This window comes from Silene latifolia, chromosome 2 (assembly GCF_048544455.1).
Source record: "Silene latifolia isolate original U9 population chromosome 2, ASM4854445v1, whole genome shotgun sequence".
NCBI lineage: Eukaryota > Viridiplantae > Streptophyta > Magnoliopsida > Caryophyllales > Caryophyllaceae > Silene > Silene latifolia.
The window spans coordinates 48065184-48084406 of record NC_133527.1 but is presented as its reverse complement, the minus strand read 5'-3'; the positions used below and the strand labels follow the sequence as shown (position 1 = coordinate 48084406).

At 34.7% G+C, this 19223-nt stretch overlaps 1 protein-coding gene across 1 annotated transcript; it reads left to right on the top strand.

Moving 5' to 3' along the window:
- The first annotated feature begins 1077 nt into the window (after nt 1-1077).
- Nucleotides 1078-8166, top strand: LOC141642706 (uncharacterized). Its single transcript, XM_074451579.1, has 7 exons — nt 1078-1921; nt 2035-2137; nt 2224-2289; nt 3859-4032; nt 4920-5016; nt 7604-7737; nt 7817-8166. Exons 1-6 carry the CDS (start codon nt 1303-1305, stop codon nt 7724-7726), a joined length of 1182 nt encoding a protein of 393 aa, XP_074307680.1. The 5' UTR covers nt 1078-1302; the 3' UTR covers nt 7727-7737; nt 7817-8166.
- The last annotated feature ends 11057 nt before the right edge of the window (nt 8167-19223 follow it).

The following is a 19223-nucleotide window of genomic DNA, read 5'->3' as shown; positions in this document are numbered from 1 at the left end:
GCGGTGGAGAACCAACAAAATGAGCCCATTGACTTAAGTAAGGATGAAAGTGACGAAGATAATCTTATTGATGATAATGAGTCACTTTATCGGCCTACTCAATCTAGTCCAAGTGAGCCGACTTCTAAGAAAGCAAAGACGGTGAAAATTCAGATGGAGAATACGAAACAAAAAACAAAGAAGAGAAAGATGCCAGATGTTGTGGATTTGACCACTTCTTTCAAAGATATGTCTTCAAACTTATCTGATTTCATGAGTGGAATGAATGTTCATATGTCTACTATTGGTAATGCTTTATCAACCACCCAACAACATGAACACGCTATTATAGTTCGTGAGCAAGAATTGGAAAATCAGAAGAAAAATTTGGTAAATGAGCTACTTGGCGTGCTAGGGTTGACTAGGTATGAAACATTATTAGCTTCACAAAAATTGGCGTCTAGTCCAAGTGATCTCTCTCTCTCTCTTTTATCAGAGTCCGGATGATGCATGGAAGAAGGAGTTTATTTTTAACCTCATTCACCCACACTTGCCTCGAAATGGCAATAATTGATGCATGTGATGTTTAGACTATCATATTTTTCATAGAACATTTTATGTGGATTTTGATTGGTGTTAGAATATTTTTGCTATTGTTGTATTATATGAACATGTTCAATGGATTTTTATGGAGTAATTTGGATTTTTGCTTTTGTTATAGTTAATTTTAATTTTAAATAATATTAATAGTAGTTATCTATAATGAAGAAAAGAAAATGATTCGAAATCCATTCCAAATGTGAACCAAACAACATGTATGACATTTAGAATCCATTACAAGCTCAAACCAAACAAGCATTAAAAAGTATGGGGTTCTAAAATCTAACTCCATACCTCATTGGTATTAGAATCCATTCCATTTCATTCCAATTGTTTGAACCAAACGGCCCCTAAGTGAAGTTGGGTTGGAGTGAACCGAATGAAACTGAGTTAAACTGAACTAAATTAAGCAACCCCTTGGATTCCCATACCCACATCTTCCCCCAAGTTTCTAACTCCATTCCACCTTATATTGTTTTTCTTCTCCATTCCAAAGTTGAACCAAACAACTACAAATAAGTATGGGTATCTAACTCCATACCTCCATGGATTTACACTCCATTCCAATCCATTCCAACACTTTGAACCAAACGACCCCTAAATGAGAAAAGAAGACCCCGGAATTAGATAGATCTGTGCTGATGAAATCATACAAATCAAATCCAGATAAACAGTAAAACTCAACAACTGAACAAGTGAAACACAAGACTCACAACCGATGCAATGGGAAGAGTGTCAGTAATTGTATACCTGACAATCGGAGTAACCCTCTTATTCTTCCTCTCCCGCCACAACAACAACAACAATAACAACCGTCAGCACCACAGCATCCGCCGTCACGGACACTCCCACCGTCGTCTCAAAGTCAAATCTAACTTCACCTTCACCGATCACCACGATCCAATCCCTTTCGATCCCGTCGTCGCTCAAATCCAACGCAACCGCGAAGACAAAGAATGGGAGCGTATGTATATTGAGGACCACCACAAGGACATCGCTGGCATTGCCCGCGCTGCTGCTGATGCCGCCATTCGAGACCACGCTCCTGGGCATGAGCAGCAGCCTGAGTGGGAGGATTTCATGGATGCCGAGGATTATCTTAATGATGAGGAGAAATTTAATGTTACTAGCAGGGTTACCCTTTTGTTTCCTAAGATTGATGTGGACCCCGCTGATGGGTTCGTCTCCGAGAAGGAGCTTGTTCAGTGGCATGTTAGGCAGTCTGAGAAAGAGGTGATGCACCGCAGTCGTAGGGAATTTGATGTTCATGATAAGAATAAGGATGGTTTTGTTTCCTTTTCTGAGTATGATCCCCCTTCCTGGGTCAAATCGGCTGCTGCAGGTCTCTCACTCACCTACATTTTCGACATTTACCCGTGAATTCTACTCGTATATGAATTGAATTGAATTGAATTGAATTGTATTGAATTGAATTGAATTGAATTGAATGTGCAGATAATAGGTCTTTTGGATATGATTTGGGTTGGTGGAAAGTGGAACATTTCAATGCTTCTGACATCGACCAAGATGGTCTTCTTAATATCACCGAGTTCAATGAGTAAGCTCTGCTGCCATTTGCTCATTGTCTTCTACTGTATTTTATTCATCATTTTCCGTATATCTAATGTCCAACTCTGTTGATAGCTTTCTGCACCCCGCTGATGCCACCAACCCAAAGTTGCTTCAATGGCTTTGCAATGAGGAAATACGGTATGTTGATGAATTTTTCCAAATTTGAGATATCATCCCTTGATGCCACCATTCTAGCAATGCCAATCTAGCCTTCCATTAATTCATCGTATCGTATCACTATAGTTATAGGGTTCCTTGTTTATAGACAAGTATTTTCGGAAAAGAATTCTTTTTTGGAAGTTGGAATACCAGACAAGCAAGTTATACATGGAGATCACTTATATGAGTTATATATCCGTTCATAAGTTGTTGCCGAGAGGGGTATGGACGAGAGTGCGCACCGTTGGTAGCACCACTATGTGAGTGATGCTTGGATTCCAGGCTTTTTAGAATTTTGTAACCACCAATATGTGGAGGATGCTTAGATTCCAGGTCTTATGGTATGGCTACAAGCTGAGTCAAAAGATAGTTCCTCTAATTCAAAAGTACCTTATATATTCATACACACGACTGATATGAAATTTAGTATATGAAATTTAGTATGTGTCTAGGAGTAGCCGTACATGTGTCTTCTTGGTTTTTTTTGAGGAGTGCAAAAGAGAAAAAAAAACACATGTATTAATATATACATGTACTTAATTTCTTGTATAAAAATGAGAGTGAAAGATATTTGTCAAAATTTAGTATGTATTTAGGAGTTGCCGTAACTGTGTGTTCTTGTTTGTTTAGACCTGGAGTGCGAGTGCAACAACAACAACAACATCAGAGCCTTAATCCCAAAATGATTTGGGATCGGCTGACATGAATCATCCTTTAGAATCGTCCATGGGTGAACGCACACCTCAAAATGCGAATAGACGAGGGAAAATGAAAAACAAAAGGGAGAGCGAAAATGTAATGGAAAGTCAAGATAAACGCACACCTGGAGTGCGAGTGCAACAGAGAATAAAAACGCGTGTATTAGTATATATATATATATATATATATATATATACATGTACTTAATTTCTTGTATAAAAATGAAAGTGAAAGATATTTCTGAATTGGAAGAGTGTAGAACATATGAGTTGTGACAAATTTATAACAAAGTAGGTAACCTCAGCACTTTTGTAGGAAAGTGAAGGTGAAAGTAAAAGATATTTGTAAATATGGAAGTGAGAGATATTTGTAGTAGCATATCAGATGTCCAGTGCTCTTGAGCTAGCTAGAGCTACTCTTTTTGTAGGACCAGAAGTTCTGTGGTGGGATCATATCCTGCACATCTCATCACCCTTTTACCTGAAGTTTAGAGTAATGCAGTTTAATGCGCCCATGCACTTTGTTTAGAAGAAGGATTGCTACCTGGTTTCACTAATTTAGCTGGTGCTTGTGTTTTTGGTAGTCTATTTGTTTCCATGCTCTTTGGGCTTGTTAAAAAGAGCTCTTCTTTGAAGGGATTGTGTCATTGGGATTCAGGTTGTTAAGATCTGATTAGAAATGCTAAAAAACCTCAAAACTCAGCGTCAACGTGACATTGAGACAGTTTCATTTAAGTAACTAGTGTATTGTAAATATTGATTCTAGATTGTTTGAATGCATGCCATGCTCATATCTTGTGCTTTTTAATGTTTTTGTAACCAATTCTTCTTCTCCTTATTCTACCCTTAGGGAAAGGGACACAGATAAAGATGGCACGGTCAGCTTTAATGAATTTTTTCACGGTCTTTTTGACTTGGTGAGAAACTACGAGGAAGAAGGTCATAATTCTTCGCACAGTTCAGACGATACCGATACTTCTGCAGCTAAAAAATTGTTTAATCAGCTCGACAAAGATGGTGACGGGTAATTGTCAAAATAATTTGGATTTCTGTTCATTTGATTTTGTTTTGCATTGCCAGATTTGCCACCACATATTCGTTATATACTTCCTCCATCTTGCTCAAAAGTTATCACTTTCCATTTTAAGGTGTATCAATCAATCATGGCCAGTCTACTTTTTAGGTAGGTTTCTACATGCAGGACAATATGTAAATGACAATCATACCCCTCACAGTAATTCCTACCTCTGAACCAAAGACAAATAAAACAATGCGTGCTACACTCCTACCCCAAAACCCACCTTCCACCCAACCATCATCCAAGCACTCAATTCTCATTGCGACTCCCACCCAATCCGATAACCCTAATCCGATAACCAATACCCATCCATTCCCGAAAAAGCCCAACCCGAGGCCTACCCGCTGCCTACTTTGAACCACCAACCGCAAACATCAGCATCCTTCATGTCGTCAAAACTTGCCTCTCTCACACCAGTCACCGAAATTTGATCCCAACATCATCCGACCAACTTATGATGCCAAGAAGATAGATTGAGAGGTAGATTTAATGAATGATATAACTAAAAGGTTGAGGGAAAAGAGAAAATAAGCGGAAGAAGTACAGTGGTGTCATGGTGGAGGGCCTGAATAAATTTTCAAAATGTTGTTCCACTGTTGATGGTATACCATTGATGAGGGAGTTGAGAAATGACGCCAGAAACTTGAACGAAATGGCTCAACTTGTGACAGTGTGGGTTTGCTTTTTAAATTAGTCTTCTTGCTAAAAGTAAGTGATAACTATTGATCAAGATGAAGAGAGTACTTTTCTTGGATGGGGCCTGGGGGTGCGAAGACTGTCTGATGCCTTAATTGTTATTTATGGTGTAACATAGCAGTGTTGGTTGCACGCAGGTTGTTGACGAGTATAGAGTTGTTACCTATTATTGATAAACTCCATCCTCCTGAACGCTACTATGCTAAACAACAAGCAGATTACATTTTATCTCAGGTATTCTGTTGACTATTTCTGCTATCTTCTTATGTTCGAAAGTTCTGTTTCGTATGTAATTATGAACACTCTAATGTAATCTGTTATGTTCTGGTCTTGTGGCTGTATCTCTGAATGGGCTTTGCAGATTGCATTTCTGTCTTTTGTTGACGCACAACATGATCTATTTAGCATGTAGATCTGTCAAACAAGTTGGTGGGTTATGTCGAACCAATAAGGACCAGGGTGTCTTTTGTTGACGCACGACATGATCTCACTTTTTTTGTTCCATTTTAAATAAAAAAGACCATACTCCGTATATTTGCATACATTTTTTTTAAAAAAAGCATGAGAAGTGGGAAATATGGGAAAAAGAAGAAACCTTTGAAAAAAAAAAAATATAGAGAACTTTGAAGCTCTTCAAAAATTACACGTAATGGTTTGTAAGAATGTAAAAGTGAGGTATTTATTTATTTACTTTTAGAAATGGTCCAAATGGAAAAAAAGAAAGAGGGTAGCCTGAAGACCACCATGAATAAGGGGGACGGAAATGCAATCATGCATGACGTCTACTCCCATGTGGTGAACTACAACGACTAGACACAATGAGGGACAACGACATTTAAATATAGGGTGAGGAGAAAAGCATGAGGTGAGGGGTGGTGGTATGGAAGGAGGTTAGTGGCAGTAAAGGAGTCATAGGTAATTGATATTATGGGTTATGGTGAATGGTGATGGAGAGATAAGGGTTACAGTAAAGAATCACAATGGCACACTGAAAGCTTAGGGTTGAAAATGGACACGAAAGTAGGTTTTGACTTTTATATTGGGTCGAGTAATTACTGGCTTTTTTTAATCATTAAACAACCTCAAACAACCATTTCTGAAAGAAAAATGACAAAAACGTTTAATTTTGAAAAGAATATCTGAAATTATAAGAACAAATATTCATACCGGATCAGATATCTGAAAAATTCCGATTTTAATATCCGATGCAACTTTTTTTCGAATTGGATATTAGTATCTAAGTTTATAATTTTGCATGGGTTATAAATTTCTTATAAGTCTACGAGTTTATTTTGCACGGATTATATATACTTATAATGAGTAGTAGGACGAGAATGTATTTTGCAATGTGCCTGCTTTATACCTGTCCACCAGTCAATTATTTAAATATTTAAATGATATTGTTTCTTTTTATAAAGTTATTTATGAATTTCATGTTGAAAGTTCAATTAAAATGAGTAGTAGGACGAGAATGTATTTTGCAATGTGCTGCTTTATACCTGTCCACCCGTCAATTATTTAAATATTTAAATGATATTGTTTCTTTTTATAAAGTTATTTATGAATTTCATGTTGAAAGTTCAATTAAAATCTTAAAAGGGTGTAAATTAAAATCAAATCATACAAAAAATTATACAGTAGTTATGCTAAGTTGAAAAATAAAAATAAAGTTAACATCAAATGGTGTGGATATGGTTTAGATCTCTACATGTTGAGGAGGGCGTGTTTGAGAAATCTTACATCTCAACCTATTGGGGCGAATATGGTTTAAGAAACTCGTACCCATCATGGGTTGCGGGACAAATGTGGGCTTCAGTTTTGCTTGGCGGGTACATGTGTAGGGGTACACGTCGTAAAATAGGTGCATCACCATTAGTGAGTGGTGGAGTGGGTATATGTATCAATTATTCAAATATGTATCCACCATGAGTAGTATGACAAGAACGAGTTTTGCATCGTTACCTTTTCATACCGGTCACTCATCAATTATTATTAAAATAGTTAATATTATTATTTCTATTTCATAAAGTTCTTTATTAATTTCATGTTGAAATTTAAATTAAAATCTTAAATTATTATGGATTTAAAATCAATACACAAATTTATTGTGGTTAAACCAAGTTAAAAAGAAAAAAAAACTAATCATATGGGGCGGGTACATTTTATCCAGATCTCGACCTAGAGGGAGGGAGGAGATTACATGATGGCAATACAGTAGTAAACTACTAAACTTCTCTTACCAGTTGCCACATAGGAGTAATATACAGTAGTTTCTGGTTAAAAATTCTCTTCACAAAGATTGTACTCCATTGATGCACTTGGTTTTTAGCGAGCTTAAGTATCATTTTTTTTATTTTCAGTTACCGATGCTCCTTCTGCTCCGGCATGCTTCTATTTTAGTCTCTCTGTCAATAGTTTGTATTTTCTTTTTAGATATGTTATGTGGTGGAGGGCGAGTGTTGGATTTCCTGCCTCATGTGTATAAGTATGGATAAATTGTCGTTTCGAAAGGAAACTTCAACAATTTGAGGGAACAATGAGTATATGGGTAACTGGAAACAGTGCAAAATGTCAATTATGCTGCTACATGGCTGCCTTTGTAAATGGTTGGATATTGTAGTTGTACAAGTTGTAGAAATTTTACTCGTATTTTGCCAAACTATTTTTGTTCAGTTGTTCACTGTGTCGCAAGTTAAGTGCTAAACGTGAACATACAAAGTATTACAGTAGAATTTTAGTACCTTTAGCAAGCAAGTGATTTCAGTGATGTTTTTCCGCTTTCTGTTAAACTGTATCTTAAGTGATCTTCCTTGTTTTCCAGGCAGACACGGATAAAGATGGGCGTCTTTCCCTGGGAGAGATGATTGAGAATCCATATGTATTTTATAGTACTGTTTTCAGTGACGAGGAAGATGATTATGACTACCATGCTGAGCTTCGTTAGAATTTCAATAGGTATTGCACCTGTTTCTAGTTTTCCACTTTTGGTCTATTTATTTATACTCCTTAGTAATGATCCTCTTACTGTGTGTAGATTATAACCGGAATTTTCTTTCTTGGAGCCACATTTTCGGACTTGGATGAAGGGGATAGAGTTGGATGCCTAATATGATTATGAGTCCTCGTCTACCGCATATAGTCTGGTGTGGTTGGTGAACTACTTGTGTGTTTGTGTATAGTTGCCAATGAGAGTGAGTTAGCTTCCTGATAATTGTCACCACAGATTTTGGAAATTGTGGATGCAAGATTCATTTAGGAGCCTCTTTGTTAGATATGAGATGAAACATTTAAACTGTGAAAGTATTTAGGCTCCGTTTGGCGAGACCTGTGATTTGGTCAAAGTAGCTTATTTGACCAAAATTCAGGCACCTTATTTTTCTGTAAGCGTTTGGCAAGTAGCTTATTTAACCAAATAAGGTACCTGAAATGAAATGCTACATAGAGTAGCATTTGAGATTTCAGTCACTGCGATTTGATTTGATTTTCCTTTTTTACCCCTTAAATTTATATTATTAAATTATTATCATATCTTTTTACGTCATTTCATCAAAATCGAGTTAGCTTTTTCGATTAGTTTGCCAAACATCTTTTTATATAATCGCCTACCTTATCGATTTCTAATTTTCAAATTTTACCTTATCGATTACCTTTTCGAGTTTGATTAGCCTTTCGATTTTATTACCTTTTCGAGTTTTATTACCTTTTCAGTTAGTTTTTACCAAACAGAGCCTTAGTACTTACGTATTTTTGCAGTTGCGTGAAATATAGACGACTTACGTTGTACAATGGCTTTGTTTTAATATCATTGTCACTACGCCAATGCTTACAGAATGGGCTTTCCCTCAAACTGAGGCGCGGTAAGGGGGATTCGGACTTGTGTACTACACAAGCTATTCGATAGGCTGTTTTGAAGTGATCATTAACTAAAACAGATTGACAAGTCGACTAGTGGGCAATGGGCATGGCTTTGTAATCCGCTTTCATTTGATTTATTTGGTTCGCACACGGGTTTGTTCTAAATTGGTACTTGCCATCGCCTCCAAGTCACTTCTCAAATTTTTGTACAAAAACTAATGTAAATGGATGTGAGTAGGTGGTGGATTTCACAATCAAAACATGGATCTTCAGCTACACAACATGCTGAAATAGGGAATTGAGCAATTATAAAACTATGTTCATCAATAACATTTATTATAAGAAGACAAAAAAAAAATCATCAAAAAGTAATAATAAAATAATGCTTGATGAAAAAAAATCATAATATTGGGTTATTCTACAATATGGTGTTGCAACATTATGTTGCCTCTCTCCTCACCACATGTCACTTGATTATAGGGTAATCTATTAAGGGATCTATATTAAATAATAAAAATTGAGTGTCACGAGAAAATTGTTATTAGAGTAGAAAAATTAAAAGTGAATGTTATTGAGGTGGAATAGTAGCAAAAAGGTGAAAATATTACTTTTATATTCATAACACCCAATTTACCAATGTTATTGATGAACATAGTCTAAGAATCGATTGAAAATAAAAATTGAGACAATTTCTAAGTTTTGGGGGTAGTGCCTTTACAATTTGCTCATAAGAGCAAACGTTTAGGGGGTCACTTGCTATTTTGATAAAAAAAAACCCCAAAATTAAATTTAAAAGGTTTATTCAAAGTATAACTCTTATGAGTTCGGATTATAACTAACTAAGGTACTGTTTGGTCAAGTTTTAGAAATGTTTTTGTAACTGAAAAAGTAATAGTTAGGTCAAACACCCTAAATTATGAAGTTTTTAAACTACTTTTTAAAAGTTAGATTCTGATTATTGACCCTAAAAAGTAGAAGTAGGTATTTTCTACTTGTACTCCTACTTTTCACATAAAGTGCCAAAAATCATTACTTTTTTTTATTTTATGAATCCATTCCTTCTTATATATTTTGTTCCTACACTTTTTCTCTTCTATGTACAATATTTGCTTCTATCCTCTCATATACATCGTCAAAGTACCAAGATGTGTAAAATTATAAGTAATTTTGATTTTGCTTCTACCCTCTCACAATATTTGTTGGCATAATTTAAGTTTGACAAGGGTGTGTAAAATTATAAATTGAAGCGTAATTATATAGTCTTAGTATAATTGTCGAGTGATTAAATAAATTTTTTAAACGTTTATTTTTATTCAAATGATGAATCTACAAATAACATGGTTAATGGAGAAAGCAAAATAAAAAAAAAAAGTTGGATGAGAGTAGTAAGGCTAAACATATACTCCCCCCGGTCATTTGTTGTCCTTTGGTTTTGGCACAAAGACCAAGAAAAGGGGAGGGGCCAATGACTAAATGACAAGTGGAATAAATTGAGTGTGAATGATCAAATTACTCATCAAATTTAATCTTAAAATAGAAAGAACAACAAATGACCGAGACACCCCAAAATGGAAAATGACAACAAATGACCGGGACGGAGGGAGTAAATTTTATAAGAAATCACTTTACAAAAGTATGGTCAAACAACCAAACCTTTTCCCGAAAGTAGCTCATTCTAAAAAGGAAAATCTATTTTACATAAATAAGGTCAAACAGTACCTAAGATTTATTATTTTTTTTTTTTATTTTTTTTGATAAGGTAAGGAAACTAGATTGATAGAAATCAACCTATAACACCCTTTCGGATGTGAGGAAAGTGCAAGAAAAACAATGATTTTTCAAGACACAAGTAACAAACATAATAAAAGGGCAAAAAAAAAGCTCTCAAACAAGAAGAGAGTCAATCCAAAGCCCTAACAAAGAATAAAAAAATGATAAACTAAAAAAAATACTGACACCGCAAAACTCACAGACCACAAACTCATCACCAAACTCGGAAAGAAGCTGGAAAGACAAGCGAGCAGAAGATAACTAGCATGGCTGAACCCCAAAGAACCTGATGACGGGATCAAAGGCAGAGTTTGTTCCCCAATAACAAGTAGGTTTCCAAGATGAAGAAGGGGACTAGTTGGCGTTGTGCTGAAAAAAAAACACTATAATGAAAAATTTCAGATTTAGAAAAAAGATTTTCAGATTTCAGAAAAATCCAAAAAAAATTCCAACCACATTTCTATCATCAACAAAATGAAATATTGTTCTTAAATTCTTGAATTTATCCTTCTTTAATCAAGACATATGACTATGATAAACTCTCCTAGGCTAAAATGGAGAGTAAATCAAAGTCTAGTCATTTATAAGAAGAAATAAATCAAGAAAGAAAACTGAAAATATTCAATAAAAAGGACTAAAAAAGATTACCAATCATCACAAGTTAACAACCATGTGAAAGGAGAAAGAAAAAGTATGGTTATGATTTATGAAGATAGGGAAAAGAGAGGAGACATAAAGGGCTGGAAGAAATGGAATAAAATTCCAGATCTGATTTTCTAAGAATTTTGAGAGTTTTTCTCTCTCAAGATTCTCTCTCATAGCTACTCTTTGGTTAGCTTTTGCTTACCTAGGATTCATTATTGGTCTTGCATATATGTTCCTACTAGAACCTTTGAGCTACAGAGCACACACAAGTACACAACTACAATTCATTGCACATTTCTTCAATTACAACCACTGAGCTAGAACGCATTGGAGAAAAACAAAAGCTTAAACTTGGCTAATGTCTGCTTCCGCTTCCTTATCATCATCCTTGGACTCGTTTCTATTCTTAATCGAAACAAGGCTTTCCATGTAAGCAAAAAATCCTTCACACCATCTCTCTGCTTCAAATCCAAGATCCTTAAATTCCTGTGTATTGGGATCATATAAGACTAATTTCCAGTCTCGACACTGTATTAAAACCTTGTTATTCATCCAGTAATAGGAGCGAAAACATCTAGACTTCCTAGTCCTACGGTAACTTTTTTGGTCCATATTCCGTGATTCAAGTCCTTTATGTTCAATATTCAGTCAAGGACACTAAAGAAACCAAGAAATTATCTTACCTTAAGAACATATGAGAGACAAAAGAATTACTCTCCAAAATTACATTAGACTCTAGCAAATCCCCTTAAAATCCCTTAACAAAACTAGGTAATGCTCACTAAAAATGTATTAGGAATATTGAGTGCCTAAAGCAGGTAATACTGACTAAAAATGCATGGAATTAGTGGTGAAGAGTGAATCTTTTTTTGGCTGATAAAATTATAGGTGGAAAAAGATGGAAGGACGGTCCCTTGATTAACAAGAGGTGTAACTGGTCTTGGAGAACTAGAAGTATTTACCATTGAATAATCTTAATTAGGAAAAATACTCGATAAAAGTCAGAGATAAATTCGGATCTAAACATTTGGACTTCTCCCTGGGTTAATGGTGAAATTCCTTTTCCTGAGGATTATTTAATTAGTTCTCCGAATAACCATTTGAAGAATTTGTAGGTTATTTTGTCATGAGAACGGGTTATGGAATCAAAACTATATTAGGGATATTTTTACTGAGGAATGGGCTATTAAAATTTTGGTCATACTTGTATGTTTCTCACAAGATAAGGATTGTCTTTACTGGAAACATACTAGTACTGGTATTTTCAATGCCATAGGTAAAAATTTCCGCAACTCTAGGTTGTGGCATCGCCTCCCCGGACCGCATGTATGGAGGGTTTTGGTATGGAAAATTATTACAGGTACGCTTCTGGTGGGTTATGAATTCATGAGAAGAAATATTAGTGTGAACCCGTTTCGTCAATTTTGCAAGGAAGACTATAGGTAGGTAGAAACTTATGATCATTTGTTTAGGGACTGTCATATAATTTCTAGGGTTTGGAATGGATCGTCTATGGGTATTAATACGTTGAATAATTCGTATTGTAGAATTGGTGATTGGATCATAGGTTGGATTGGCTATCTTGGAAAAATGGATGATGTTGATAATAGAATTGTTTAGTTTCTGGCTATTATATGGAATATATGGGTGCTACGAAATAATATAGTTTTTAGAGGTGCAAGACTACTTTCGAATGTGTTTTTCAAGTTAGTTTCACAGTCATCTTACTATGCTTCTGAAGCAAATCAGCTATAACGTTGATTCAAAAGGGGAGAGGCTGGATGAGTTATGTCCAAAGGAAGATCTTAGGTATAAGATTAGAAATTATATTCCTTTATATCTCATCGGTAAAGAATCATCATGCCCTATAATTTGCAATAAGGTCGACGCTAGTTGGTTTGATAATTTGGAGACTTCTGCCGGTTGGGTTGCTTATAGTAATGAATGAAGTATTTTGTTTGAGGGAGGAAGCAAATTCAAGGCTGAATCGGCGAGCTAAGCTAAAGCTCTTGATATCAGGAAAGTTCTTGAATAAAGCTGTTTGTAATAGGATACATTTGAACATTTCGTCTGACTGTCTACAGGTACTCTACCAGATTGTATGGATTGAACAAGAACATCATCTTGCTAAGGGGGTGCTTGGAGATATTGCTACTTTGCTTCCTTCCTTTCAGTGTTTATGTTTTAGTTTTGTACCTAATATTCTTAATAAACGAGCTCATAGCTTAGGTAAGAGGGCTATGAGCATATAATTATTTTTTTTACAGCTGCCAAAAAGAAAAAAAATACTCCCTTCTATTCTAGATAAGTGTCCCATTGTGTGGATGACACGAGAATTAAGGAAAGGAGTTAAATAATGTAAAGTCTTGTGGTGGGACGAGATAATTGGAGAGAGAGAGAAGGTATTGTGAGGTATTATTGTGAGTGAAGTGGTTAAAATAAGTATTGTTTTGGGTTGAGGTGAGATATTGTTGTGGGGTTGAAGTGATTAAAATAAGTATAAAAGTTTACCAAAAATAGACAATGGGATATTATTGTGAATAGACGAAAATGGACAATGGAATACTTATGTAGAATAGAAGGAGTACTATAGATAGCCTACACACCGAAGACAATTACGGAGTACATGACACTTATAAAATAAAACTAGTACCACTTAGTACATTAGTACTAGGGCAACCACATGCAACTACAGTCTACATACGTAGCATGATATAAAACTAGTACCATTAATACATGAAACTAGCACATATACACTAGTCCTACATACAACATAGTATATGCAGTACTATGATATTAGCTAGATACCCTTTTTAACTGTATAATATATAAAAAGGTTACATACCGTACCAATATTACATTTATAAAGCAAAGTATTACTAAGCCTTATCATATGGTGATTTCTTGCGTGCATAGTGTTCACAAATCATGAACCCACCAAACACGCGAGCAGCTTGTTCACTATCCATGCTTCGCTCTTGTGGGCGATAATACCCATTGTTTTCGCGAGGCTGACGATTGACATTTTGGTACCAAATTCTCGATTTTCGGCCTCGTTGAGCATCAAACTGCTCCAACATCATGAAAGCTTCCATACCTACTTGCGCAATCGGGGGAGGTGCCATTATTGTTGGGCTTTTTAAGTGAATCAAGGGCTTAAAAGTATGCACCAAGGTTTTTTGTTAGGCGAAGTTGTTTGATTTAATAAACTAGCTTAAGAAGTATATGGTCTTAATATAGGCTAGCTAGTTTGATAGAACTATCGTAATAATATTCTTATTCCATGAATATGGATACAAGAGCATTAGAGCAATAATAATGCAACTACTTTAGTTACGAGAAGCGCATGTATACTATAGCGATAATATATGCTTATCTAACATTATTCTCGATTGTATCTAGTTAGGAATTTAGTTGCAACCCCACTTTGAATGGATTCTTATCAAATAAGCCTTGTAAAGTTGTACATGGAATTAGCACCAACAAAAAGTTGTACATGAAATTATGGATTTTCATTACAGACTGATTTAAATATATTTTATACGTATCTATATATATCTATAATATTTTTGAAAAGTATATTATATGATCTTGCAAGATTATGAAAAAGATACTATATAATATTTTTAATATCACAACTATTTTTTACATAAAGAATTGTTTGATATCAATCTAACAAAAAATTATGATGCTGTTGTGAAATAAAGAGAGGAGAGAATTGTAGAGAGAAGTTAGAGAGAATATAAAAGAGATAAAACTGTATTCTTATTCCATTATGAGAGGTATATATACACATACAATGCTAGAGTTTCCATAAGATAATATATTCTATAATCCTATAAGATATGGACATCCATATAATAATAATATTTCATAACACTCCTCTTTGGATGTCCACTACTGAAGAACATGCCTCGTTAAAAACCTTACTAGAAAAACCCTCTGAGAAAAATGCTAGAAAGGAAAAGAGTACAATAATCTTCAAACACACGTGATAATAGTTGCCTCGTTAAAACCTTTCCATGGAAAACCCAGTGGGACAAAACCATGGATAAAGAAAAAGAGTACAACACTTGTCAACTCCCCCTGATGGTTACATAACTTGATAAATCTTGAAATGAACCATGCTTTGACGTACGTAACTTCTCGATCGTTGAATAAAATCAATCGTAGTTGATAAACTTGATATCTTCAAATCCTTGATAATTTCAATCTTCATATTTCTTTAATTCTTACAATCTGGGTGTAGTCACTTGTGATGACTTTTAGATCATCATTTCAAATAAGGGTACCCTTCAAATAATATTTCCACAATAGTGATAGGGAACTTCTTGATAGATGACATAACATTATATGTTAAGAATAACTCATCTTAATAATCATAGCGTATCAATGCGCTTACTGTGCTACCTCGTTAAAAACCTTGTTAGGAAAAACCCATTGGGACAAAAAATCTAGTCAGAGGGAAAAAGAGTGTAACCATCATTCCTTAACTCCTTATCTTAAGAAGAATCAATCCGATAATTATTGAATAAATAATCCAATACCTTTAAGCGTTTTTCTTTGCTAAACCACATATGTATGAATTGACATTCTCATTATAGACTTTGACTACATTATTTTCCAATCGTTATGGTACTTCTAGACCATAAACTACTTTCACATGTTTGTGAAGCTCATTTAAATCATTATTCTCATATGCTCAAACTTCAGGTTGAGACAATAATAATTTCCTTCAAGTAACTCTACATGAATTTAAATATTCCATTTTGGAAATAATCATGATAACATTTCAATCGTGTCGTAGAGATTCATATATAATCATGAGTTCCCAAAACTCAAGAGGCTCCTATAGGGAGTTATCCTCGTTGGAGTATCTCGTAAGATAACATTTCTCCTTTTTTAAATATTTATCTATAAAACAATAATATTATAAACATGTTCATACATATGATATAAAACTAATTCTAAACAACAGTTATATAACAATGCAATAATTTATATAAAATAAAACTAATTAACATGCAAAGGATTAACTTAATCTCTAAACGCACATGATGATGACTCGATAATGCAAACTGTACAGTTTCATTTTCCAATATTCATAACTTCAATTGACTTGAGGTCAATAGTTGGACATTTAGTCCATGAGCTCGTTTATAATCATAGATTATATGTCGACAATCAAAATTGGACATAATTATAAGATCCTCATTATCTAGTCCATTATATTTCGCGCGCAAATGCATATCGGTTCCTTAAACATATCGATATAATTTCAATATCTCGTGATATTGTCAGTACTGATCAATGATATCTGAATATATTTGGTACAATTCCTTTTCTATATAGGCCATCTATTATCATTCAGATATTTATGTCACTTCCGAGACATCCAAATTTCTTTACTCCATATATAGGAGTACTAACTGCCCAAAGTTGCCATTTTCTTATTACTTAAAATATGTGAACCGATATGACTCTCACACTATATTTCACGTGTGATTTATTGTTCAAATTGGCAAGAATCTAATTTTTATTACATATATTTTCTATGACTAATGTATAGCTCGTTATGCCACATATAGGGCTAAACTGTCTATAATTAAATCATAGATTTCGATGTATGAACATATCACATTTTGATAAGGTGACAAAGTGGTATCATAATACATCTTCATAACCAAATAAATACCATCATTTCTAATTCCATGAACCTCTACTTGATGTATTTCATATTGAAAACAAATTACTAAACTTCTGGTTCAGTTGGGGATAATATACCTGTTTGTTTTTACCAACATTTCCTTATCATTCTCCCCATAAGGTGGTAAAAACCATAACCACCTTAGGACTTAATTTCTCATATCACCGATGAGAATTTATATTGGCATTTTTTATATAATAACAATATAATGCAGTTGGATTTTTAATGTGCTGAATCACAATGCCCAATTAGGAGACTAAACGATTCCATATAATAATCAAACTGTGATCTCCAATATCAAATATATATATACACTCAATCTCCGTATGATGTCTTGCCTTTAATAAATTTACACGAGAGAGTTTTCAGCACTTATGTTTCCTTAGGATAAACTTCAGGTTTATTAAAATGGGTATAATAAGAACCCGGATGGCCTTAATTGTCACATCTAGATCATTTCATGTTAAGTTTCTTAGTTGCCAACAACTCATGGCAATCTTTAATAATCTATCTGGTCAGATAAATGATGTGACATAGGACACAACATGTGTCTCGTATATGTAGGCAAGAATCATCAATGTTCCTTCAGGGAACATGGCTATAGTACTCTTTGAGTATTTTCTTATATAAATATATGATAAGATGATTAATTATAATTTCGTAAATATATATATAATCGACATTAATAATTATCCAAGTATGAATTTACGATGAGCCATAAAAAAATGCATATGTTAGTAACTATGATCAATCAAGCCACTAAATTATAATTCATACCATCATATAAATAATCTACTTGTATCACTGTAAATCAGTATTTATAAATTCAAGATAGGTCATGCATGCATATGCTACTGACTAAGTATGTGAACGAAAATTTTAAGGATTGGAGAATAATTGATGACGACTCCTGCAGCCAAATAAAAGTTAGATTGTTCTGATTTATGCATTAATTAACCATGATAATGAAAACGTACATGCATGCTCAAAATAATACACATGTATAAAGTATAAATACACCGCATTTTTTTTAAGAGTTTACACTAGAAAAATGTATCATGCGTGTAACATAACAAATAAAACGTAAGGCTAAAACGTTGACATAGCATGATTTTCACGTAACTATAATAAAATAAGAGAAACATAACAAGAGTACTACAATAAATAATGAAAGTTACCATCCAATTGTCATGTTCTATATACAGGAAAAGATTATGAAGTTAGAAAAAAATAACGATAGCATACCATCTTACCACATAGAGATAGTACTAGTTTGAATGCTTGCTAATGGTAGAATTAGAGACTCTATGTCATAATTTGTATCGATACTTACACAGTTGCATTGTGAATTTTAGCCCACAGTTTTAATATCTGTAAATTTTATGAACCTCAAGTCATAATTCAGTATATGTAAACACTATGAACTTCTGGTCATAGTTTTAATATTTGTAAATACTATGAACTCCAGGCCATATTATGAATATAAAAAATTCAACTCATAAATAATTTTTCCCTTTCTCATATCGAATTTCAACATATATGAGTCTTACATTACTTTTCATGAGATATGTTCGTTCTTTCCATGATGAACGAATATGGCTCAATGAGCTAAGGCAGCAATATTAGGTTTACCATAATGTCATATTCTCAATCTCTACTACTGACAGAGTATTTATGTAACACCCCCATATTCAAAGGAGCCTTAACTAGGCCTTCCTTAGGATATAAGGGCGTTACCATCTCGGTTGCCCGAGGATAGCAATATTCAAACGTCGATAAAAGAACTATTAAGATATATTACAAGCGATTTAAACCAAAATACAATATAAAGGTACAACTCAAAGACTATTCACTATGACCGCCATATCTCGTGAGGACTCATCCCTGCTCGGACTCCAGCTATCCACAACATCAACACCTGCTAAGACCGACTGCTCACCATAAGGGATCACGGCAGACACATAACAAACAAACAACCACACAAGGTCAGTACTGAGACAAGACACAGCAATAACAGCTACCACCAACAGCACAATACGATGGTATCAATCTCACACACACAGTCACGACAATCCAACCAATCTCATCACACGATCGTCCTTTGGACCGATCCTGCCCGGTGGGGGACCGCAGCCGCACCCACCAAATCCCCGCTCATCATACCGAGCGATAACCCTGTCCATTAATGTGCACATCCCTTCTGTGACGGGTTCCACAGAAGGCGAAACTAGGGCGTGAAGCCACTCCCGCAAGTGACCCCACTCAGCCGAGGCCACGCCTCGCGAACCATAGACAACGATCACAACCATAATCACAGTACAATTACTATATCAAACAAACAAACACAACACATCAACCAACTGACACGCTAGACCATCTACAGAAACTGAGTAGGCGAACCTACCTTTAAGCCACCGCAACCAATCCATGCCGACAGATAACATGTCCAGCGACCAAGCAACGC